General features: G+C 26.2%; 1 protein-coding gene across 1 annotated transcript in view; it reads right to left on the bottom strand.

Moving 5' to 3' along the window:
- LOC111623074 (tyrosine-protein phosphatase non-receptor type 4-like) overlaps positions 1 to 26,003 on the bottom strand; it is a 65,450-nt gene that overhangs the window by 13,446 nt on the left and 26,001 nt on the right. The window contains exons 7-15 of the mRNA XM_023365557.1: positions 17,288 to 17,408; positions 15,298 to 15,385; positions 13,828 to 13,916; positions 13,693 to 13,756; positions 11,841 to 12,004; positions 11,508 to 11,576; positions 11,013 to 11,210; positions 1,895 to 2,009; positions 29 to 109 (exon numbers count right to left, since the gene is read on the bottom strand). Of these exons, the coding sequence (XP_023221325.1) occupies positions 29 to 109; positions 1,895 to 2,009; positions 11,013 to 11,210; positions 11,508 to 11,576; positions 11,841 to 12,004; positions 13,693 to 13,756; positions 13,828 to 13,916; positions 15,298 to 15,385; positions 17,288 to 17,408 (989 nt within the window). The remainder of the gene's footprint in view (positions 1 to 28; positions 110 to 1,894; positions 2,010 to 11,012; positions 11,211 to 11,507; positions 11,577 to 11,840; positions 12,005 to 13,692; positions 13,757 to 13,827; positions 13,917 to 15,297; positions 15,386 to 17,287; positions 17,409 to 26,003) is intronic.

The raw sequence follows: 26,003 nt of genomic DNA on the forward strand, positions 1-26,003 counted from the left end.
ACTGACTAATTTATAATATTAAAATTACCTTGACATTAAATCCAAATCTTCCTTGATTATCAGGTTTCATTCTTACTGTAACAATATTTGATTCTTCATATTTTTTGGTCTGAAAAATTTCTTAATATTATTTTATCATATCTTACTCAAATTTCAAATTTAAATTTTTTATTACAAATTTTTCATATTTAGTTATTATAAAAATCTAAACATTTTAAAATAAAAAATATACCATTAATTATATATTTTAAATATTTATATAGTTGATATGATTCTGCACAATGATTATTTTAATGTAAACAGAAAAATATGTCTACACATTAGTAGTATATACAGTAGCGCATCGATTATCCGACTCAATTGGGGACTCAGGGGACAATTGGGGATAACTGAAAAAATCGGATAATTGAAAAGAAGGAAAAAAATACACTATTTGTATAGTATATTAGAATATTAGTATATCCCATGTAATTAGTTTATTAGTATATTGCTATTAACCAACTTTGCGTTGAATTTTCATTGATGTTTAGCTTAACAGTTTTTTTTTTAAATAATAATTGTCTCTATTGTATCGTTAAAAATTATTTTTAAATTATTTTATTGCTCACAAAACAAACAACCGCTTATAATTAGAAAATTAAGTCTCATTTAAATACTGGCCTTCCTTCAATGGTCGAGCCATTGATGCCAGTTAAAAAAAAAAATTAACAAAAATAATATTAAAGTAGCCAAGACATAGCCAAATATTGTAATGCCACATCACTAGCGGACATTTCAAATTTGCCGACTAGAACGGTCGGTTAACCGATGTGATGGTTAATCGGAGGTTGGATAATCGATGCTCTGCTGTATATACTAGAATAATAAAGTTATCAAAATTGAAATCAAATTCCTAATGATGTTTTTATTCTTTTGATATTATTTACTTTCTAATAAAGGCATCCTTGACTTTTGGATTTGATTCATTTCTAAAAATTTGTACAGAAGTCAAATGTCTGAAATTTGAGCAATAGAGTGGCATATTATAAAATGAAAACAAAATCAAAAGATAACCAATGTCTTCATTCAAATCTGATACACCTCAAAACTTTAAACAATATTCCATTTTAACTTCCATTATGATGTTAAAAAGAAACCTTTCACTTAAATGATGCTTCACATTCTAAATTCAATGATTTGATCCGAAGATGAGATAAAAAGCATCTCAAAAAGCATCTCGAAAAGCATTTAATCAAGAAAATAATTCAAAGGAGAATTCTATGTTTACATAGTGAGGTAAATTTTTGTTATTTCGACTTTAAGCAGTTGATATTCACAAGAAAGGTTATAAAGTGAATTCCATTCTTAGAGAACTAAAAAAATTTATAAACTCTCTTATTAAGGTTTAACTTTTTGAAATAAATATGTATAACAATTCATAAATCATCATCTAAAATGTTAAAATCATATATTAAACAGACAAAAATTAATTTTACAATCAATTTTGCTGTTGTTGAAACAAAAACTGGTAGAAAGTGCCTTCATACAATAGCTCAAATATTTTGTTTGTCAGCTGAAAATATGATATTTGAAAGTTTAAATCTGGCATACAAAAGCAAATTAAAGAATCAAAGTATCATGTAAAAATGCATTCTCTTGTACATGATACCTTGATATTTTGTTGAGTTGTTCAAAAGACAAATATATGAAAATTGAAGAATGCTTGTATATGAACAAAAGCATTAAAAATAGACAAAATTAATTTACAATATTAAAATTTCATTATTACAGAAACTATATTAAAGATAAGGTTATCATAAATTTCCAAATTTGATTAGTTTACTTTTATATAAGTAAAATAGTTTATCATTTATCTTTATTTAAAAATTTGAAAAACTATACATTAAAAACTTACCTCTACCTTTGTCTCACGTTCATATATTGTACATTCAAGAATTTGTTCTTCATCATCATCCATATAATGGATTAATTTTGATGGAATATTTGGTACAAATGCTTTAGCTTCATCACTTAAATATTAATGTTAGTAAAATTATTATTATTAATGTTAAATCAAAAAAATAATAATTTAAAATTGCAAACTATAGTAATAAAAGATTGGTTAATTTTTGCTTTAAATTAATAATGTATATGTCATGGCTAAAGCCCATGAATTGGATAAAGCTTGGACTAACTAGCTAATGCTAACTTTATCCAAGTCTTTTGATTAAAGCAAGTGCCAAGCTATTAAACGTTAATGAACTTTATCTGTATAAAACTTCCTTTATTCAAGCCACAAGAAAATAAAGCAAGAACAAAAAATTGAGATTTTATCCACTCCATTTTGGATAAAATAGGGAGAAAATTTAGGGTTTATTTTAGCTTGCTAGTCTACAATCTTTCCAATGCATATTATCCAGATAAAGCTTGAATTTTAAGTTTTATTTTTGCTTTATCCATTCATTTTTGGTTAATGTCAGCTTTATCCCCTTAACACTTGGATAAAGGTCCTTAGAGGATAAAGTAGAATATTACTTTTGCTTTAACCAAAAGACTTGGATAAATTTAGCATTAGCCAGTGAATTCTAACTTTCTGATTCATAGACTTTAGCCATAACATGGCTAAAGTCCATGAATCAGAAAAATTATGTTTGCATACTTGTTATAACTAAAACTAAATATCATTGAAGATTTTCATACTAATTTTTAGTTTAACCAAAGTTTCAAAGTGATAAAAATATATTTTAGCTTTAACATAAAGTAAACACAGCATTATCCAAGAAAATACAATGAAAATTATAAATTTTTTGAAATGAAACTTTGTATATGTTTGTAAATGAACAATTATTATATGTTTTCCTTTAAATATAAGTTTTATGATTTTTCATTTGAGTTTTTTATTAACTGACCAATAATTGGTGTCAATGTTATCAATTAAAAGAATATTGTGAGATCTGAAAGGCCCCCTGGTCTAAAATAGTAATTTTATTAATAATGTTAATATTTTGTTATAAAATATTCTTTCGTTTGGGTGAGAAAAATAACGTTTTAGAGTGGGAAAAATAGATAACAAATGCTACTTCCTTCTAGGGAAGTTAGAACATCCTCTGTTTTTCCCTTATCTGCGAAAAATCTNGTAGTATATCAGAGTGGTTAAACAAAACAAAGCTAAAAGAAATTCATAATTTTTTTCTGGTAAAGATTATTTTAAAAAGTAGAAAATATTTCTGATGCCAAAAGAGTAAAAAAAACAAAAAAAACAAATTTGCTGCAGTGTAGCCAAAACTTGGCATCATTGTTTTGACATGCCTTTAAATGGATGTGATCCCAATATGCAAACTAGCACATGTTTGCATGGGATCACATCCATTTAAAGGGGCAGGTGTCCTTAAACACTAACCCTATTTTCTGAGTACAATAGAATGGTCCACTAAAAACAGATGTTTGAATTGCTTTACAATCAGAAGTCAAAGCTGTCTTTGACTGCTGATTTTTTTTTTGTTTACTATGAGGAAAAATACTACTCAAAATAGAACATTTATTACAATACTGATTTTTATTGTTTATGTCAAAAACTGTAAAAAGCAACCATAACTGGAAGTAGGGTTATTTCTTAAGGGTTGTGGAGTTAATTTACAGTTCAGTTTATCAAATTCTGAAAAATTTTTGTTCACTTTATCACATGAAAATTAGCATTGTAATAATGGCATTTTGCCTGGTCAATGGCAAAATTTGCTTTAATGAAGGAATTCACTTTATTGGTGTTTGCTTTAAGGTGAGTTGACTGTATTATTTATCATCTAAAATTCATTTTTTCACTAACCTTGAAGGAGTAAACCATGCTTTCCGAGGAATATAATGAGATTCTGAAATTTTAATTTTACTTAAACTGTCATATGGTCTAATATGTGATGTTCCATTAATCCTTGTAACTGGTCTTGGTGGTTTCTTTCCATAAATATCTAATCCCTCACGAATTACACGAGGCACAGGTGGACCCATATATCTTTTACTAACAGTCCTAAAGAAATATTTAAAATTCATAGTAAGAGAAATATCTATTTAAAAATACTTAAAATAAATAAAAGTAATGCGAAAGAAGTTTTATTATTGAGGATTTCAATTCTTTTTTTCTTTCTTACCATAAGAACCATGATTCTTATATTTTATAATAAAGAAACAATAGTTTGCATTTCTGTATTAGGAATACATATGTTTTAAAAATAAATTCTTCAGAGTTTATAATTGATAGATATATATATATAAGTTTATATTTGACATTTATTTCAATATTTTTTTGAATAATTAAAAACTCAACAAACCTAGCAAAATCTCTTTCAGGTCTAGCACTTTTTTTACCTTCTTCCAATGTTTGATATTCTGTTCTTCCACTAAAAAATGAAATTTTAAAAATATATAAATCAATATTATGAATTAAATCTATTATACAGTTTTTATTTAATATTCTCTAAGAATTACAAGAATGAATTTAAATAAGTTAAAATAATCTCTTACTGTTATATTTGAAAAATTTAAGATTTTAAAAGTAAGCAAAACATGTTAAAAATGATTTTTATTTAACTTTCTTACGAGATCAAATAAAACTAAAAGTTTAAGTGTATTTGATAATCAATTATATAATTGATAAATTTCACCTATATCGAAATTTCGATCCTACTCCAAAAAATAGACGACGAGATGGACGTTGAGGAGCATGAAGTCGAAAAAAAGTGTGATGTTCAACACAGGATTTCCACAGATTTTTACAAGAACGATAATTAAGCATATTGAAGCCCACCATATTATCATAACTTTCTGTCTGTAAAATAAAATATTTATTAGCAATTTATATTTCACATTAAATGTATGCAAAATTTATAGATTCACTCTAGAAAACTCCAATTTCTTAATAAATAGTTCAAAAAATTCTGCTTTACTAAAATCAATACAAATTAAACAAAAAAACAATCCTGACTATTTTTGGACTTTAATAAAATTCCAAATTCAAGGGTATTTATCTAATCATATTTAAATTGCAACTTGATATCTTTGTGGTCAGCAATAAAAGAATTAAAAATTATTTTTCAAACAAAAAAAAAACTGAAACATCTATAATCAAGGTATTGAATAATTATTTTCAGAAGTGTCTCATATTAATAATAAACTTATGACTGCAAAAAATTAAGATTGTAAAAAATATAAAAATAATAATTTATTGGATTAAATCCACTGTTACAATAATATAAATTTGAATAGTTGCAAACTATTATTGTAAGTATTGCTATGGAAACAATACAGCCATGTTTCGTTTCCATGGCAATACTTACATGACAACAGATTTTTTTCCACACTTCCTAATGATGAGTGAAGCTACTCAAAACTACTAGAATTTATTTTAATGTGAATTTACAATTTACTGCATTAAAGCATTCTTTTATTTTCATATTTCCTCAATTATTCATATAGTTAATAGAATTACTATAAAAATAATGACTTGTTAAAATAATCAAAATATTTCTTTTTTTTGGAAACATTTTCATTTTAGAGCATATTAGAACATAAAAATTCATAAATTTATAAATCTAAATGTGTTTTCAATATTTTAAATTCAATTTAAAATTCAAATATGAATCATTCCAAATATCAAAATTTAATTTTATATTTTGTTTTTATATAAAGTTTATATTTTATTTGTGCTGCTGCTGAACTAAATCATAAAAAGAATATTTTTGTTACCTTAACTTAGCAATTATTGTCTTGATATTTGAATATAGTGCTAAGTTTACACATTCCTTTGACAGAAATGCTTTCATAAAAAAATTAAATTTAGTGTTTTGCATTTCTGAAAGTTGTATCTTTTTTATCTATAAAATCATATGTTCATAAATATCAGCTAAATGTAAAATTATTTTAAAAAGTATAAATTTATTGATACTATTGTATTGGTAGTACATCTATTATGTTTCTCTTGGTGTTTGGCCAACCTGTTTGCAAGCATTCTGGAAGTGACTCCAATGTATGCAAAGTTAGATACTGTAACACCTAATTTTAAAAAAATTTTGTAGACCCCAAAACATTCTTGTGTAGAATAACAATCTCTGTCATTGCATAACATCTTCTGAATACTGTATATATAAATACATAAAGCCTGATTTTTAAGTAATGCCAAACAATCTGCCAAAGTAAGGCTAATTTAATAATTAAATGTAAAGACATTTGACTGAAGGTAGGCAGTTTGACTAGAAGTTATTACAATTATTAAAATTATCATGAGATGATGACTGCTAACCTCTAGTCAAATTACTTTTACTAGAAAGAGGCACAGATATAGTTGCATGCTGAGTTTTGCAAGTAATTGGACAATTCTATCTTCATGACATTTTTGCCATGCACTCAGATACAAACATAATTGATTTATACAGTACATCAATTATAAACAATGCATTTAATATCAATATTTATAAATTAAAGTTTAGAAAATTAAAAATAAAGCAAAAATGAACTTACACCTTCTCTTCTTAACTGAATAAAGAATTGCCTCCTTTTAAAGGATATTTTTAGTATTTTTGCCCTTTAACACATATAATAACATAATATAATATAGTATAATATTAATATTTTCTAAATAATTATTACACTTACCATGAAAAAGTATTAATTTTTAAGTTATTTTGAAAGACTACCAAACCTGCTGAAGTGACTCCTAACTGAATTTCTTTATTCATTGAATCCTATAAAAATAATAATAATCAAAAAAGTAATATGCTATGCATTTATTTCAATAAGATATTTCACAATTAATGTTTATGATTTGACTTCATTTTTGAATCTATAGTTCATACTTTGATTATTTTTTATATTAATTTTAAGTTTATTTAATTAATTGAAAAAATAGATATAACATATACTGAATAACAAGACATAACAAACAAAAATAAGTTATCAAGTAGATATCATTGCAATCATCAAATTATTTTAAACTGACATCCTACATAAATATAACATATTTAGTGATTAAAAAAATCTATATATATTTAATAGAATACCAAATAAAAACACAAATATGTGTACTTTTTTCTGTTCTTAAGATAAAAGAATTTAAAAATTTTTAAATCTTAGGAAGAGTGCTATTAGCAGAGAATTATTAAATTATTACATCAAAACGTCTATCCATTTATCACTCTTGAAAATGAATAGAATATACCTGATCTTAAGATAACTAGTATTTATAAAATCCTATTATTTTATAGATCTCAAAATCTAATGCAATACTATATAGAGAATATCTGTAAATCTTTGGATATGAGATGCAAAAAATATAAATTATATTCAATTAAAAACAGGTTTTCTATAAAATTGAGAAAGCTATTTAAAAAAATCTTCCATTTAAGGTTCTTTCAATCAAAACTTCTGAAGAACTTAGCATCCTTATGTATGTAAGACACTTTGACCAATATTTATTAAAGTTTTGATTTCCTAAGGTGTATATAAAGCTGATTTCTTGCAGTAATTTAAATATATTTGATAGTGTGCATACCTAGTTTGTGTATCAACTTAAAACTTTTTTCTGCAAAGAATTCAGAAGCTTGTGGACAGATGAAGCAAGTGTATTGAGAAGCCAGGGAACTATGTTAAAAAATGATACAAAGATTTATTTCTCAAATACCTTGTAATAAAATTTACAAGAACTTTGCAGATAACTTCTGACTGATCCTCAAGTTGCATATTTATTTGTAGTCTCATTGCAACTTACATCTCTCATCATATTTCGTACACTTACAATTTTATGTGAAAGTTTGTCTAATTTCTTTTATTGATGAAAGTGATAAAATATTAATTATTTAAAACATATAACTTCTCTATCAGCTGTTTTATAGTCCAAATTCAAGGGTATTTATCTAATCATATTTAAATTGCAACTTGATATCTTTGTGGTCAGCAATAAAAGAATTAAAAATTATTTTTCAAACAAAAAAAAAACTGAAACATCTATAATCAAGGTATTGAATAATTATTTTCAGAAGTGTCTCATATTAATAATAAACTTATGACTGCAAAAAATTAAGATTGTAAAAAATATAAAAATAATAATTTTTAACGATACAATAGCCACGACGATTATTTTAAAAAGTATAAATTTATTGATACTATTGTATTGGTAGTACATCTATTATGTTTCTCTTGGTGTTTGGCCAACCTGTTTGCAAGCATTCTGGAAGTGACTCCAATGTATGCAAAGTTAGATACTGTAACACCTAATTTTAAAAAAATTTTGTAGACCCCAAAACATTCTTGTGTAGAATAACAATCTCTGTCATTGCATAACATCTTCTGAATACTGTATATATAAATACATAAAGCCTGATTTTTAAGTAATGCCAAACAATCTGCCAAAGTAAGGCTAACAATCAGAAGTCAAAGCTGTCTTTGACTGCTGATTTTTTTTTTGTTTACTATGAGGAAAAATACTACTCAAAATAGAACATTTATTACAATACTGNACACTTTTGTGAAAGATTTTTATGTTCGGATAACAAATACCTCACAGAACAAACACAAGAAGTGACGTAAAACAATGAGTACCAATTAGTCTTCCCTTGTCTTCAGGCAACAATTTGAAACTTTTCAGAGTGCGGGAGACGTCAACATTGATACTCAACCCGGTTTATACTGATCGGCTAGTATTCCTCCAAACTCTGAAACTCTCCCTTGTAATTCCAGCCTTTTATTTTTCTTACAGAAACAATTCTTTTGTAGTATTCATGAGACTGTCGGGCAGGCACTCGTTAAGTTTTGTGTTGGTTTTTATTTTCGAAAGGTGAGAGTATAATAGCAAAGGTATTATACTCTCATGGGCAGATGTCTGGCTGGTGTTGCTGGGCAGTATGGCTTGAACAGGTCTACAGTAGGCCACAGTTCAATCTTATCTAAGAAAGATACAGTATAATCAAGAAGACTCAAGCAGCTAAAGGAATAACTAAAATCACATCTGAGAAATAATGAACATTAAAGAGCTCATAATAGAACCTGAAACGGATCTGATGACAAAAAAACGCCAAGAACTCTTGAATGAAGAACACCAAGAAACTCAGCAAGATATGTTTTCTTCTGAAAAAGAGAATTAATGTCGATATCTGCTATTAAACATGTATTTGAAGTGGGATGATGTCAGAACGACAGTCTTAGAATGGCATCCAAACCAGGTTGAAATTAATAGGCTTAAGGATCTCTACAATTACAATGCTATTAATTATTTCTGAAAAATCCTGAAGAAGAGAGAAAAGCAATCGAACATTAGAAAGAATCTTTAACACACCACAAACGGAAGAAAACATGACTAATAAAAGTGCAAGACTGTGTGCAAGACTGTGTATACAGGGTGTATCAGAATGACGTTTTAAAAATTTAGGGATTGTAGAGGATGAAATTTTGAACATTTTGATATAAGGAACCTATAGCCAGAAATGTGATATAAAGTTTCTACAGCACTTTGCATGTTCTATGCAGTTGGTGTGATGAATGAAACAGCAGAATACAGTATTTATGACAAGTTTTATTGACAAAACAGTATAGTACAATTAAACTGTACATCAAGTCAGTGGCTGCACTACTTTAGATTAAATGTTCAATATGACAACCACCAATTTTGTTACATAATGCACAATGACGAACCATGTTTTGTCTGACTCTCTGTAAGATGCCACACTCCCCTCTGATGGTATTAAATGCTGTAAAGATGCACTCTGTAAACTCATGAACTGTTCCTACAGGTGTTGTGTACACAAGGGATTCACATTGACTAGCTGTGTGTTTATAACACAGTGCCAGTGGATGCAAGGGATGACCTGAAGGACGACAAGCACCAAGTACACAACGTCCTGTACACAGGCTCAGTTAGATCATTGTAGTTGTGTGTTTACAGTCTTCCATTCGCAGCAATAACATGACGTCAATGGATGGAAGGGTAACTACCAAAGTGAAGAGTGGTCAAGCACTTACTACTGCTGTAGATACTTTAGTTAAAATTTCTGGCTGTAGGTTCCTTATGTCAAAACGCTCAAAATTTCATCCTCTACAATCCCCCAAATTTTTAAAACGTCATTCTGATACACCCTGTTTATGTATTTTTATTATTACATATAAATAATAGTAGTAAGAAAGTATATATTTTTTATTTTTTGGAGTCTCCAGAACAAATTAATCAAATTTCCATAAAAACCTATGGTAAATTGATAATCAGTTAACAAACAATTCGGATAGCGAACAAAGTCTTGGAACGGATTATGTTTGTTAACCAATCACCCACTTTCACTAATCACCAACCAATCACTATTTGCCATTTAAGTGTGGAGTAGTATATCAGAGTGGTTAAACAAAACAAAGCTAAAAGAAATTCATAATTTTTTTCTGGTAAAGATTATTTTAAAAAGTAGAAAATATTTCTGATGCCAAAAGAGTAAAAAAAAAAAACAAATTTGCTGCAGTGTAGCCAAAACTTGGCATCATTGTTTTGACATGCCTTTAAATGGATGTGATCCCAATATGCAAACTAGCACATGTTTGCATGGGATCACATCCATTTAAAGGGGCAGGTGTCCTTAAACACTAACCCTATTTTCTGAGTACAATAGAATGGTCCACTAAAAACAGATGTTTGAATTGCTTTACAATCAGAAGTCAAAGCTGTCTTTGACTGCTGATTTTTTTTTTGTTTACTATGAGGAAAAATACTACTCAAAATAGAACATTTATTACAATACTGATTTTTATTGTTTATGTCAAAAACTGTAAAAAGCAACCATAACTGGAAGTAGGGTTATTTCTTAAGGGTTGTGGAGTTAATTTACAGTTCAGTTTATCAAATTCTGAAAAATTTTTGTTCACTTTATCACATGAAAATTAGCATTGTAATAATGGCATTTTGCCTGGTCAATGGCAAAATTTGCTTTAATGAAGGAATTCACTTTATTGGTGTTTGCTTTAAGGTGAGTTGACTGTATTATTTATCATCTAAAATTCATTTTTTCACTAACCTTGAAGGAGTAAACCATGCTTTCCGAGGAATATAATGAGATTCTGAAATTTTAATTTTACTTAAACTGTCATATGGTCTAATATGTGATGTTCCATTAATCCTTGTAACTGGTCTTGGTGGTTTCTTTCCATAAATATCTAATCCCTCACGAATTACACGAGGCACAGGTGGACCCATATATCTTTTACTAACAGTCCTAAAGAAATATTTAAAATTCATAGTAAGAGAAATATCTATTTAAAAATACTTAAAATAAATAAAAGTAATGCGAAAGAAGTTTTATTATTGAGGATTTCAATTCTTTTTTTCTTTCTTACCATAAGAACCATGATTCTTATATTTTATAATAAAGAAACAATAGTTTGCATTTCTGTATTAGGAATACATATGTTTTAAAAATAAATTCTTCAGAGTTTATAATTGATATATATATATAAGTTTATATTTGACATTTATTTCAATATTTTTTTGAATAATTAAAAACTCAACAAACCTAGCAAAATCTCTTTCAGGTCTAGCACTTTTTTTACCTTCTTCCAATGTTTGATATTCTGTTCTTCCACTAAAAAATGAAATTTTAAAAATATATAAATCAATATTATGAATTAAATCTATTATACAGTTTTTATTTAATATTCTCTAAGAATTACAAGAATGAATTTAAATAAGTTAAAATAATCTCTTACTGTTATATTTGAAAAATTTAAGATTTTAAAAGTAAGCAAAACATGTTAAAAATGATTTTTATTTAACTTTCTTACGAGATCAAATAAAACTAAAAGTTTAAGTGTATTTGATAATCAATTATATAATTGATAAATTTCACCTATATCGAAATTTCGATCCTACTCCAAAAAATAGACGACGAGATGGACGTTGAGGAGCATGAAGTCGAAAAAAAGTGTGATGTTCAACACAGGATTTCCACAGATTTTTACAAGAACGATAATTAAGCATATTGAAGCCCACCATATTATCATAACTTTCTGTCTGTAAAATAAAATATTTATTAGCAATTTATATTTCACATTAAATGTATGCAAAATTTATAGATTCACTCTAGAAAACTCCAATTTCTTAATAAATAGTTCAAAAAATTCTGCTTTACTAAAATCAATACAAATTAAACAAAAAAACAATCCTGACTATTTTTGGACTTTAATAAAATTCCAAATTCAAGGGTATTTATCTAATCATATTTAAATTGCAACTTGATATCTTTGTGGTCAGCAATAAAAGAATTAAAAATTATTTTTCAAACAAAAAAAAAACTGAAACATCTATAATCAAGGTATTGAATAATTATTTTCAGAAGTGTCTCATATTAATAATAAACTTATGACTGCAAAAAATTAAGATTGTAAAAAATATAAAAATAATAATTTATTGGATTAAATCCACTGTTACAATAATATAAATTTGAATAGTTGCAAACTATTATTGTAAGTATTGCTATGGAAACAATACAGCCATGTTTCGTTTCCATGGCAATACTTACATGACAACAGATTTTTTTCCACACTTCTTAATGATGAGTGAAGCTACTCAAAACTACTAGAATTTATTTTAATGTGAATTTACAATTTACTGCATTAAAGCATTCTTTTATTTTCATATTTCCTCAATTATTCATATAGTTAATAGAATTACTATAAAAATAATGACTTGTTAAAATAATCAAAATATTTCTTTTTTTTGGAAACATTTTCATTTTAGAGCATATTAGAACATAAAAATTCATAAATTTATAAATCTAAATGTGTTTTCAATATTTTAAATTCAATTTAAAATTCAAATATGAATCATTCCAAATATCAAAATTTAATTTTATATTTTGTTTTTATATAAAGTTTATATTTTATTTGTGCTGCTGCTGAACTAAATCATAAAAAGAATATTTTTGTTACCTTAACTTAGCAATTATTGTCTTGATATTTGAATATAGTGCTAAGTTTACACATTCCTTTGACAGAAATGCTTTCATAAAAAAATTAAATTTAGTGTTTTGCATTTCTGAAAGTTGTATCTTTTTTATCTATAAAATCATATGTTCATAAATATCAGCTAAATGTAAAATTATTTTAAAAAGTATAAATTTATTGATACTATTGTATTGGTAGTACATCTATTATGTTTCTCTTGGTGTTTGGCCAACCTGTTTGCAAGCATTCTGGAAGTGACTCCAATGTATGCAAAGTTAGATACTGTAACACCTAATTTTAAAAAAATTTTGTAGACCCCAAAACATTCTTGTGTAGAATAACAATCTCTGTCATTGCATAACATCTTCTGAATACTGTATATATAAATACATAAAGCCTGATTTTTAAGTAATGCCAAACAATCTGCCAAAGTAAGGCTAATTTAATAATTAAATGTAAAGACATTTGACTGAAGGTAGGCAGTTTGACTAGAAGTTATTACAATTATTAAAATTATCATGAGATGATGACTGCTAACCTCTAGTCAAATTACTTTTACTAGAAAGAGGCACAGATATAGTTGCATGCTGAGTTTTGCAAGTAATTGGACAATTCTATCTTCATGACATTTTTGCCATGCACTCAGATACAAACATAATTGATTTATACAGTACATCAATTATAAACAATGCATTTAATATCAATATTTATAAATTAAAGTTTAGAAAATTAAAAATAAAGCAAAAATGAACTTACACCTTCTCTTCTTAACTGAATAAAGAATTGCCTCCTTTTAAAGGATATTTTTAGTATTTTTGCCCTTTAACACATATAATAACATAATATAATATAGTATAATATTAATATTTTCTAAATAATTATTACACTTACCATGAAAAAGTATTAATTTTTAAGTTATTTTGAAAGACTACCAAACCTGCTGAAGTGACTCCTAACTGAATTTCTTTATTCATTGAATCCTATAAAAATAATAATAATCAAAAAAGTAATATGCTATGCATTTATTTCAATAAGATATTTCACAATTAATGTTTATGATTTGACTTCATTTTTGAATCTATAGTTCATACTTTGATTATTTTTTATATTAATTTTAAGTTTATTTAATTAATTGAAAAAATAGATATAACATATACTGAATAACAAGACATAACAAACAAAAATAAGTTATCAAGTAGATATCATTGCAATCATCAAATTATTTTAAACTGACATCCTACATAAATATAACATATTTAGTGATTAAAAAAATCTATATATATTTAATAGAATACCAAATAAAAACACAAATATGTGTACTTTTTTCTGTTCTTAAGATAAAAGAATTTAAAAATTTTTAAATCTTAGGAAGAGTGCTATTAGCAGAGAATTATTAAATTATTACATCAAAACGTCTATCCATTTATCACTCTTGAAAATGAATAGAATATACCTGATCTTAAGATAACTAGTATTTATAAAATCCTATTATTTTATAGATCTCAAAATCTAATGCAATACTATATAGAGAATATCTGTAAATCTTTGGATATGAGATGCAAAAAATATAAATTATATTCAATTAAAAACAGGTTTTCTATAAAATTGAGAAAGCTATTTAAAAAAATCTTCCATTTAAGGTTCTTTCAATCAAAACTTCTGAAGAACTTAGCATCCTTATGTATGTAAGACACTTTGACCAATATTTATTAAAGTTTTGATTTCCTAAGGTGTATATAAAGCTGATTTCTTGCAGTAATTTAAATATATTTGATAGTGTGCATACCTAGTTTGTGTATCAACTTAAAACTTTTTTCTGCAAAGAATTCAGAAGCTTGTGGACAGATGAAGCAAGTGTATTGAGAAGCCAGGGAACTATGTTAAAAAATGATACAAAGATTTATTTCTCAAATACCTTGTAATAAAATTTACAAGAACTTTGCAGATAACTTCTGACTGATCCTCAAGTTGCATATTTATTTGTAGTCTCATTGCAACTTACATCTCTCATCATATTTCGTACACTTACAATTTTATGTGAAAGTTTGTCTAATTTCTTTTATTGATGAAAGTGATAAAATATTAATTATTTAAAACATATAACTTCTCTATCAGCTGTTTTATAGATAATCATTTGTCTTTAATTTTAAATTACTGAATTAAACATATATGATATTGTTTATAAATAGAAATTGATATTTTCTGTTAACATTCATTTAAATATATAAAAATTTTAAATATTTTTATATAATTATAGAAACTGTATTCTTAGGAATAAAAATTCCTAATGATAATAATTTTCACAATAATAAATATTTTTTATAAATGTTCTATTTACTTTTATTCAGAATTGATACTTACTCTGGCCTGATGTAATTCAACTCCATACATATCCAATCTTTTAGCATGATCCAAAAAATTAAATTCTGCATCAGCTGGAGTTTGACCTCTGTAAAATATTACATTAAATACATAAAATGCATTTATAAACATATAAAATTAATTTATTAATTTTATTTCTATTGTTCACACTAAACAAATAAATATTTGAAAATTTAAAACATTATATTTTTTCAAATATTTTGGGTGTGATACTTCATTCATACAATAAAATGCTAAATATGTTTTATTTATATCCTGTTAGTCAAGTTTAAGATTGAAGATCATCAAATATATTAGGAGTCTATTAGCTCAAGGAAAATAATCAGAATAATACCATTTAGATATGATTCTAATGCTTGACTATGGAAGATTAGTTGTTAGTAGGCACGTTTATAAAAGTAACAATCTAACAATCTAAGACTCACTAACAATCCTAAATATATTCAATTAGATTCAAAATCTATTTTCTATCAAGTTAAACATTTGTAAAGAAAGAAAATAGGATTACTATATTATATTTTTGATTTTAATTTATTTTTGAATGATTTTTGATCATATAAATAATATACGATATATTTCTGTTAATGAATATTATATTTATCATTCTCAAATAGTGTAAATATGTCAGACCTCACTCCTCAACATGCAGTCACACTCACTGTGGTCCTGGGTAACCCCATGAAGTGTATGAAAAGTGTCCAAAGGAAAGAGAAAGTTAATGAGAGAGAGAAAGAGAGAGAGAAACTTAAATACTTGAAACATTACAATAATTCATATAATTACTGTATATGTAATTAAATATTTCTAAATATGCAATTCATGATATTAAAAGTGTATGGTAAGATTTTAACTAAAAACTAATATAGTAAAAATAAATTGTACATCCTTCGGAACTTAGCATAAAGTTGCTATTGACAAAAAATCATATAGGAACACTCCTTTTGATGAAAAAAGTAGATTTATTTTATAACTTAGAACGAATCTTAGAAATAAATTTATTATGAATCTTAGAATACAAATTTGTTTACTATATTATGTAATCTAAAATATTACCATAGCAAAATTAAACTTCATAATTTAAAAACAATAAATAATTCCTGTTCTTTATTTGATTTCTTATACAGTGGAACCTCGGTATACGACCTTAATCCGTTTCTGATGTTCGGACTTATACCGAATTGGACGTATACCAAACCAACCTTTCCCATAAGAAGTAATGTAAAAATGATTCATTCGTTCTCATGTAAAAAAAAAATGGCTGGCTTTAAACACCTCGCTTTCCTGGCTAGTTCCTGCTTGATTTTTCATGAGATCAGCATGTATCTTTTTAGCTTTCTCGCAATAATTGTTTCCGATATGCTGTCTCCAGCACATTGTTTTTCAATTATCCAAAGCAAAAGCAATTTCTCAACATGATCTAATGTCTTCATCTCTGTTTAGAAATTGATTTAACCCTTTCACAACGTTAGCAGATTTAATAATTAATAATATCTTTATTTTTTACGATTGTCGATATTGTCGTTCTCAGAATACAGTATGCAACAGTTAAAATCTCGAACATGCATGCCATCCTCATATTTCTCAACAATCTCTTTTATCAATTTCATTGTGATTCTAGTCATTTTTTTAGTTTTCTGTTGCTTTTCATTTGCCTTCTTGCAATTCATAATTAATAAAAATAATAAAATTTTACTTACAAATTAAAATCAGAAGAAATTTAACAAAGTTATAAACCGTTGCATCGCGAACGTCTAGTCTGGTCTAGTACACTGATAGTGCTACTTGTTCATAGATGGCGCGTATAATTGAATTAAGTCGTATACCGAGCAAAATTTGTTTCGTCCAAACAGGACATATTCCAAACAGGATGTATTCTGAATTGGACGTATTCTAAAGCAGACGTATTTTAATTTAGCCCAAAAACATGACAACATGAATTTTCATCTAAATTAATATCTTATTAGCTTACTTGTGAAGCTTGTGGAGTTCCATTATTTTAAGTTGTATTTCAGCTGTTTGATTTGGCACTAGTTGGATTCCTGATAAATATCCATTTTTATGTACATCAGGATTATAATCTCCAAATTGAGCTAGAATTAAGATAAATCTTGTATACCATGTATGAATTATTAAAAGATACATAATGATACTTAAATTTAGTAAATATTGTAATTAAACAAATACACTATGTTATTAAAAGTATTCAGACTTATTTATTCAGATTTATTAAAAGTAGCCACATCTCATTAATGAATGTGTTTGTAATCATATAATTATAAACAATTGCAAACAATAGTTCGGACTGTCACAAGAATTTAAGAATTAAAGAAGAAATGTGAGTTATCTGGTCAGCATTATGATTAAATATTAAGGACATCTGTACTCATTATTAAGCTCAAACTTTCCATTAAAGGCAATTCAGAGTAAGAGCCAATTAAAATAGCTTTATTTTACAATTTTGCATATGAATACATGCAATACCAGTATGATTAAATTGCTTGTAAATGCCATTGATTCATTGCTACAAAGATTCAAAGGTATTAACAAATAATAAAAATGAAAACTGCATTGCATCTTTATTATTATTATTGCATTTTCATCTGTCTTAATTATTTGCACAAGGGGGTACTGTACATCTAAAGCATAGCCAATTACAGTCATGAGGTCATGGAAAGATTGAAAACTACTGGCATAAAAGGTAACCCTTAGTCATCAAATCTGCACAGACAAGTAGTGCCAGTATTGAGATAGAATCCACAGACAAGCACAGAGATTTTTAATATGGCACTGTTATAGGATGCCACTTCTACAGCAAAAAGCAAATAGGTTTATGAATAGGTTATTTCAACTTTCACAAACCACTTTGCAAACACTTTTATTTAATTATAAATAATTTAATTGTTAACTAAAAATATTTTGCAGCAATAGCAGTTCAGTTTTGAAGAGAAGACCATGTCAACTCATCAAAAAGGGCTGTCAAGCATTAAAGGAGTAGCACAAAATTATTGTTTCTCATCAATCAAACAAATCATTGTAGAGTTTCAAATTAACTCATCAGGCTATGTCAGCACAAAAACTATTCATCATAAACTCAAAAACATAAGTTTTCATGATCATGCAAGCCTTAGATCATTATAAAAAATGTATAGCATTAGTTAAAATAGTGAAGAGCATGTTGTTACTTAACTGTTGGATAATGGAAATATTCTTTTGAATAATAAATGAAGGTTCATCTTTGACTACCTGACAGATGGTCTAGTCAAATGGCAGGAGAATGATTCCTATGTGAATATCTTATGCCAACTGTAAAGTTTGGCAGCAGAGGTAGCAGAAGTTTGGAGCTTTGGAGCAGAGTTTGGTTTTGTACTTGACCTAGACTTCATTGTTTCCATGTAAACCAAGGCACTTTCAATGCTAAAGTTTACATTTGCATTTTGGATAATTCTCTATCCTTTGTGGCAACAATTTGTAAAAAGATCATTTCTGTTTCAGTATGACAATGTTCAACTCACAAAATGAAATCTTCAAAAGAATTGATTAATGAGATGAATATGGAAGAACTTGAATGATTTTCACAGTTCTGATCTTAATTCCACTGAGCATCTATGGAATGAACTGGAACACCTACTGAGAACCATATCAATTCTCCCAATTTCAGTGGATAACTTTACAAATATTCACATAGAGAAATGGAAAACAATTCCAACTAAAATATATCAACATTTAGTGAAAATACTTCTAAGAAAAATGGAGACACTGAAGTAGCAGAGTTATTCCATTCATTATTAATATCAGATTTAACAGACAGATTACGGAAAAGTGAGTGTCCAAATATTTTTAATAATATAGTGTATGTATAACTACATATATATATATATATATATATATATGTATTTATGANTCTTTAACCCTTTCAAACTGAAAAAACATGACTAATAAAAACGCAAGACTATTTACGTATGTATTTTTATTATTACATATAAATAATAGTAGTAAGAAAGTATATATTTTTTATTTTTTGGAGTCTCCAGAACAAATTAATCAAATTTCCATAAAAACCTATGGTAAATTGATAATCAGTTAACAAACAATTCGGATAGCGAACAAAGTCTTGGAACGGATTATGTTTGTTAACCAATCACCCACTTTCACTAATCACCAACCAATCACTATTTGCCATTTAAGTGTGGAGTAGTATATCAGAGTGGTTAAACAAAACAAAGCTAAAAGAAATTCATAATTTTTTTCTGGTAAAGATTATTTTAAAAAGTAGAAAATATTTCTGATGCCAAAAGAGTAAAAAAAACAAAAAAAACAAATTTGCTGCAGTGTAGCCAAAACTTGGCATCATTGTTTTGACATGCCTTTAAATGGATGTGATCCCAATATGCAAACTAGCACATGTTTGCATGGGATCACATCCATTTAAAGGGGCAGGTGTCCTTAAACACTAACCCTATTTTCTGAGTACAATAGAATGGTCCACTAAAAACAGATGTTTGAATTGCTTTACAATCAGAAGTCAAAGCTGTCTTTGACTGCTGATTTTTTTTTTGTTTACTATGAGGAAAAATACTACTCAAAATAGAACATTTATTACAATACTGATTTTTATTGTTTATGTCAAAAACTGTAAAAAGCAACCATAACTGGAAGTAGGGTTATTTCTTAAGGGTTGTGGAGTTAATTTACAGTTCAGTTTATCAAATTCTGAAAAATTTTTGTTCACTTTATCACATGAAAATTAGCATTGTAATAATGGCATTTTGCCTGGTCAATGGCAAAATTTGCTTTAATGAAGGAATTCACTTTATTGGTGTTTGCTTTAAGGTGAGTTGACTGTATTATTTATCATCTAAAATTCATTTTTTCACTAACCTTGAAGGAGTAAACCATGCTTTCCGAGGAATATAATGAGATTCTGAAATTTTAATTTTACTTAAACTGTCATATGGTCTAATATGTGATGTTCCATTAATCCTTGTAACTGGTCTTGGTGGTTTCTTTCCATAAATATCTAATCCCTCACGAATTACACGAGGCACAGGTGGACCCATATATCTTTTACTAACAGTCCTAAAGAAATATTTAAAATTCATAGTAAGAGAAATATCTATTTAAAAATACTTAAAATAAATAAAAGTAATGCGAAAGAAGTTTTATTATTGAGGATTTCAATTCTTTTTTTCTTTCTTACCATAAGAACCATGATTCTTATATTTTATAATAAAGAAACAATAGTTTGCATTTCTGTATTAGGAATACATATGTTTTAAAAATAAATTCTTCAGAGTTTATAATTGATATATATATATAAGTTTATATTTGACATTTATTTCAATATTTTTTTGAATAATTAAAAACTCAACAAACCTAGCAAAATCTCTTTCAGGTCTAGCACTTTTTTTACCTTCTTCCAATGTTTGATATTCTGTTCTTCCACTAAAAAATGAAATTTTAAAAATATATAAATCAATATTATGAATTAAATCTATTATACAGTTTTTATTTAATATTCTCTAAGAATTACAAGAATGAATTTAAATAAGTTAAAATAATCTCTTACTGTTATATTTGAAAAATTTAAGATTTTAAAAGTAAGCAAAACATGTTAAAAATGATTTTTATTTAATTTTCTTACAAGATCAAATAAAACTAAAAGTTTAAGTGTATTTGATAATCAATTATATAATTGATAAATTTCACCTATATCGAAATTTCGATCCTACTCCAAAAAATAGACGACGAGATGGACGTTGAGGAGCATGAAGTCGAAAAAAAGTGTGATGTTCAACACAGGATTTCCACAGATTTTTACAAGAACGATAATTAAGCATATTGAAGCCCACCATATTATCATAACTTTCTGTCTGTAAAATAAAATATTTATTAGCAATTTATATTTCACATTAAATGTATGCAAAATTTATAGATTCACTCTAGAAAACTCCAATTTCTTAATAAATAGTTCAAAAAATTCTGCTTTACTAAAATCAATACAAATTAAACAAAAAAACAATCCTGACTATTTTTGGACTTTAATAAAATTCCAAATTCAAGGGTATTTATCTAATCATATTTAAATTGCAACTTGATATCTTTGTGGTCAGCAATAAAAGAATTAAAAATTATTTTTCAAACAAAAAAAAAACTGAAACATCTATAATCAAGGTATTGAATAATTATTTTCAGAAGTGTCTCATATTAATAATAAACTTATGACTGCAAAAAATTAAGATTGTAAAAAATATAAAAATAATAATTTATTGGATTAAATCCACTGTTACAATAATATAAATTTGAATAGTTGCAAACTATTATTGTAAGTATTGCTATGGAAACAATACAGCCATGTTTCGTTTCCATGGCAATACTTACATGACAACAGATTTTTTTCCACACTTCTTAATGATGAGTGAAGCTACTCAAAACTACTAGAATTTATTTTAATGTGAATTTACAATTTACTGCATTAAAGCATTCTTTTATTTTCATATTTCCTCAATTATTCATATAGTTAATAGAATTACTATAAAAATAATGACTTGTTAAAATAATCAAAATATTTCTTTTTTTTGGAAACATTTTCATTTTAGAGCATATTAGAACATAAAAATTCATAAATTTATAAATCTAAATGTGTTTTCAATATTTTAAATTCAATTTAAAATTCAAATATGAATCATTCCAAATATCAAAATTTAATTTTATATTTTGTTTTTATATAAAGTTTATATTTTATTTGTGCTGCTGCTGAACTAAATCATAAAAAGAATATTTTTGTTACCTTAACTTAGCAATTATTGTCTTGATATTTGAATATAGTGCTAAGTTTACACATTCCTTTGACAGAAATGCTTTCATAAAAAAATTAAATTTAGTGTTTTGCATTTCTGAAAGTTGTATCTTTTTTATCTATAAAATCATATGTTCATAAATATCAGCTAAATGTAAAATTATTTTAAAAAGTATAAATTTATTGATACTATTGTATTGGTAGTACATCTATTATGTTTCTCTTGGTGTTTGGCCAACCTGTTTGCAAGCATTCTGGAAGTGACTCCAATGTATGCAAAGTTAGATACTGTAACACCTAATTTTAAAAAAATTTTGTAGACCCCAAAACATTCTTGTGTAGAATAACAATCTCTGTCATTGCATAACATCTTCTGAATACTGTATATATAAATACATAAAGCCTGATTTTTAAGTAATGCCAAACAATCTGCCAAAGTAAGGCTAATTTAATAATTAAATGTAAAGACATTTGACTGAAGGTAGGCAGTTTGACTAGAAGTTATTACAATTATTAAAATTATCATGAGATGATGACTGCTAACCTCTAGTCAAATTACTTTTACTAGAAAGAGGCACAGATATAGTTGCATGCTGAGTTTTGCAAGTAATTGGACAATTCTATCTTCATGACATTTTTGCCATGCACTCAGATACAAACATAATTGATTTATACAGTACATCAATTATAAACAATGCATTTAATATCAATATTTATAAATTAAAGTTTAGAAAATTAAAAATAAAGCAAAAATGAACTTACACCTTCTCTTCTTAACTGAATAAAGAATTGCCTCCTTTTAAAGGATATTTTTAGTATTTTTGCCCTTTAACACATATAATAACATAATATAATATAGTATAATATTAATATTTTCTAAATAATTATTACACTTACCATGAAAAAGTATTAATTTTTAAGTTATTTTGAAAGACTACCAAACCTGCTGAAGTGACTCCTAACTGAATTTCTTTATTCATTGAATCCTATAAAAATAATAATAATCAAAAAAGTAATATGCTATGCATTTATTTCAATAAGATATTTCACAATTAATGTTTATGATTTGACTTCATTTTTGAATCTATAGTTCATACTTTGATTATTTTTTATATTAATTTTAAGTTTATTTAATTAATTGAAAAAATAGATATAACATATACTGAATAACAAGACATAACAAACAAAAATAAGTTATCAAGTAGATATCATTGCAATCATCAAATTATTTTAAACTGACATCCTACATAAATATAACATATTTAGTGATTAAAAAAATCTATATATATTTAATAGAATACCAAATAAAAACACAAATATGTGTACTTTTTTCTGTTCTTAAGATAAAAGAATTTAAAAATTTTTAAATCTTAGGAAGAGTGCTATTAGCAGAGAATTATTAAATTATTACATCAAAACGTCTATCCATTTATCACTCTTGAAAATGAATAGAATATACCTGATCTTAAGATAACTAGTATTTATAAAATCCTATTATTTTATAGATCTCAAAATCTAATGCAATACTATATAGAGAATATCTGTAAATCTTTGGATATGAGATGCAAAAAATATAAATTATATTCAATTAAAAACAGGTTTTCTATAAAATTGAGAAAGCTATTTAAAAAAATCTTCCATTTAAGGTTCTTTCAATCAAAACTTCTGAAGAACTTAGCATCCTTATGTATGTAAGACACTTTGACCAATATTTATTAAAGTTTTGATTTCCTAAGGTGTATATAAAGCTGATTTCTTGCAGTAATTTAAATATATTTGATAGTGTGCATACCTAGTTTGTGTATCAACTTAAAACTTTTTTCTGCAAAGAATTCAGAAGCTTGTGGACAGATGAAGCAAGTGTATTGAGAAGCCAGGGAACTATGTTAAAAAATGATACAAAGATTTATTTCTCAAATACCTTGTAATAAAATTTACAAGAACTTTGCAGATAACTTCTGACTGATCCTCAAGTTGCATATTTATTTGTAGTCTCATTGCAACTTACATCTCTCATCATATTTCGTACACTTACAATTTTATGTGAAAGTTTGTCTAATTTCTTTTATTGATGAAAGTGATAAAATATTAATTATTTAAAACATATAACTTCTCTATCAGCTGTTTTATAGATAATCATTTGTCTTTAATTTTAAATTACTGAATTAAACATATATGATATTGTTTATAAATAGAAATTGATATTTTCTGTTAACATTCATTTAAATATATAAAAATTTTAAATATTTTTATATAATTATAGAAACTGTATTCTTAGGAATAAAAATTCCTAATGATAATAATTTTCACAATAATAAATATTTTTTATAAATGTTCTATTTACTTTTATTCAGAATTGATACTTACTCTGGCCTGATGTAATTCAACTCCATACATATCCAATCTTTTAGCATGATCCAAAAAATTAAATTCTGCATCAGCTGGAGTTTGACCTCTGTAAAATATTACATTAAATACATAAAATGCATTTATAAACATATAAAATTAATTTATTAATTTTATTTCTATTGTTCACACTAAACAAATAAATATTTGAAAATTTAAAACATTATATTTTTTCAAATATTTTGGGTGTGATACTTCATTCATACAATAAAATGCTAAATATGTTTTATTTATATCCTGTTAGTCAAGTTTAAGATTGAAGATCATCAAATATATTAGGAGTCTATTAGCTCAAGGAAAATAATCAGAATAATACCATTTAGATATGATTCTAATGCTTGACTATGGAAGATTAGTTGTTAGTAGGCATGTTTATAAAAGTAACAATCTAACAATCTAAGACTCACTAACAATCCTAAATATATTCAATTAGATTCAAAATCTATTTTCTATCAAGTTAAACATTTGTAAAGAAAGAAAATAGGATTACTATATTATATTTTTGATTTTAATTTATTTTTGAATGATTTTTGATCATATAAATAATATACGATATATTTCTGTTAATGAATATTATATTTATCATTCTCAAATAGTGTAAATATGTCAGACCTCACTCCTCAACATGCAGTCACACTCACTGTGGTCCTGGGTAACCCCATGAAGTGTATGAAAAGTGTCCAAAGGAAAGAGAAAGTTAATGAGAGAGAGAAAGAGAGAGAGAAACTTAAATACTTGAAACATTACAATAATTCATATAATTACTGTATATGTAATTAAATATTTCTAAATATGCAATTCATGATATTAAAAGTGTATGGTAAGATTTTAACTAAAAACTAATATAGTAAAAATAAATTGTACATCCTTCGGAACTTAGCATAAAGTTGCTATTGACAAAAAATCATATAGGAACACTCCTTTTGATGAAAAAAGTAGATTTATTTTATAACTTAGAACGAATCTTAGAAATAAATTTATTATGAATCTTAGAATACAAATTTGTTTACTATATTATGTAATCTAAAATATTACCATAGCAAAATTAAACTTCATAATTTAAAAACAATAAATAATTCCTGTTCTTTATTTGATTTCTTATACAGTGGAACCTCGGTATACGACCTTAATCCGTTTCTGATGTTCGGACTTATACCGAATTGGACGTATACCAAACCAACCTTTCCCATAAGAAGTAATGTAAAAATGATTCATTCGTTCTCATGTAAAAAAAAAATGGCTGGCTTTAAACACCTCGCTTTCCTGGCTAGTTCCTGCTTGATTTTTCATGAGATCAGCATGTATCTTTTTAGCTTTCTCGCAATAATTGTTTCCGATACGCTGTCTCCAGCACATTGTTTTTCAATTATCCAAAGCAAAAGCAATTTCTCAACATGATCTAATGTCTTCATCTCTGTTTAGAAATTGATTTAACCCCTTTCGCAACGTTAGCAGATTTAATAATGTCTTTATTTTTCACGAT

The sequence above is a fragment of the Centruroides sculpturatus genome, unplaced genomic scaffold, assembly GCF_000671375.1.
Source record: "Centruroides sculpturatus isolate CEXI.00-Female unplaced genomic scaffold, Cexi_2.0 scaffold237, whole genome shotgun sequence".
NCBI classification, from domain to species: Eukaryota; Metazoa; Arthropoda; class Arachnida; order Scorpiones; family Buthidae; genus Centruroides; species Centruroides sculpturatus.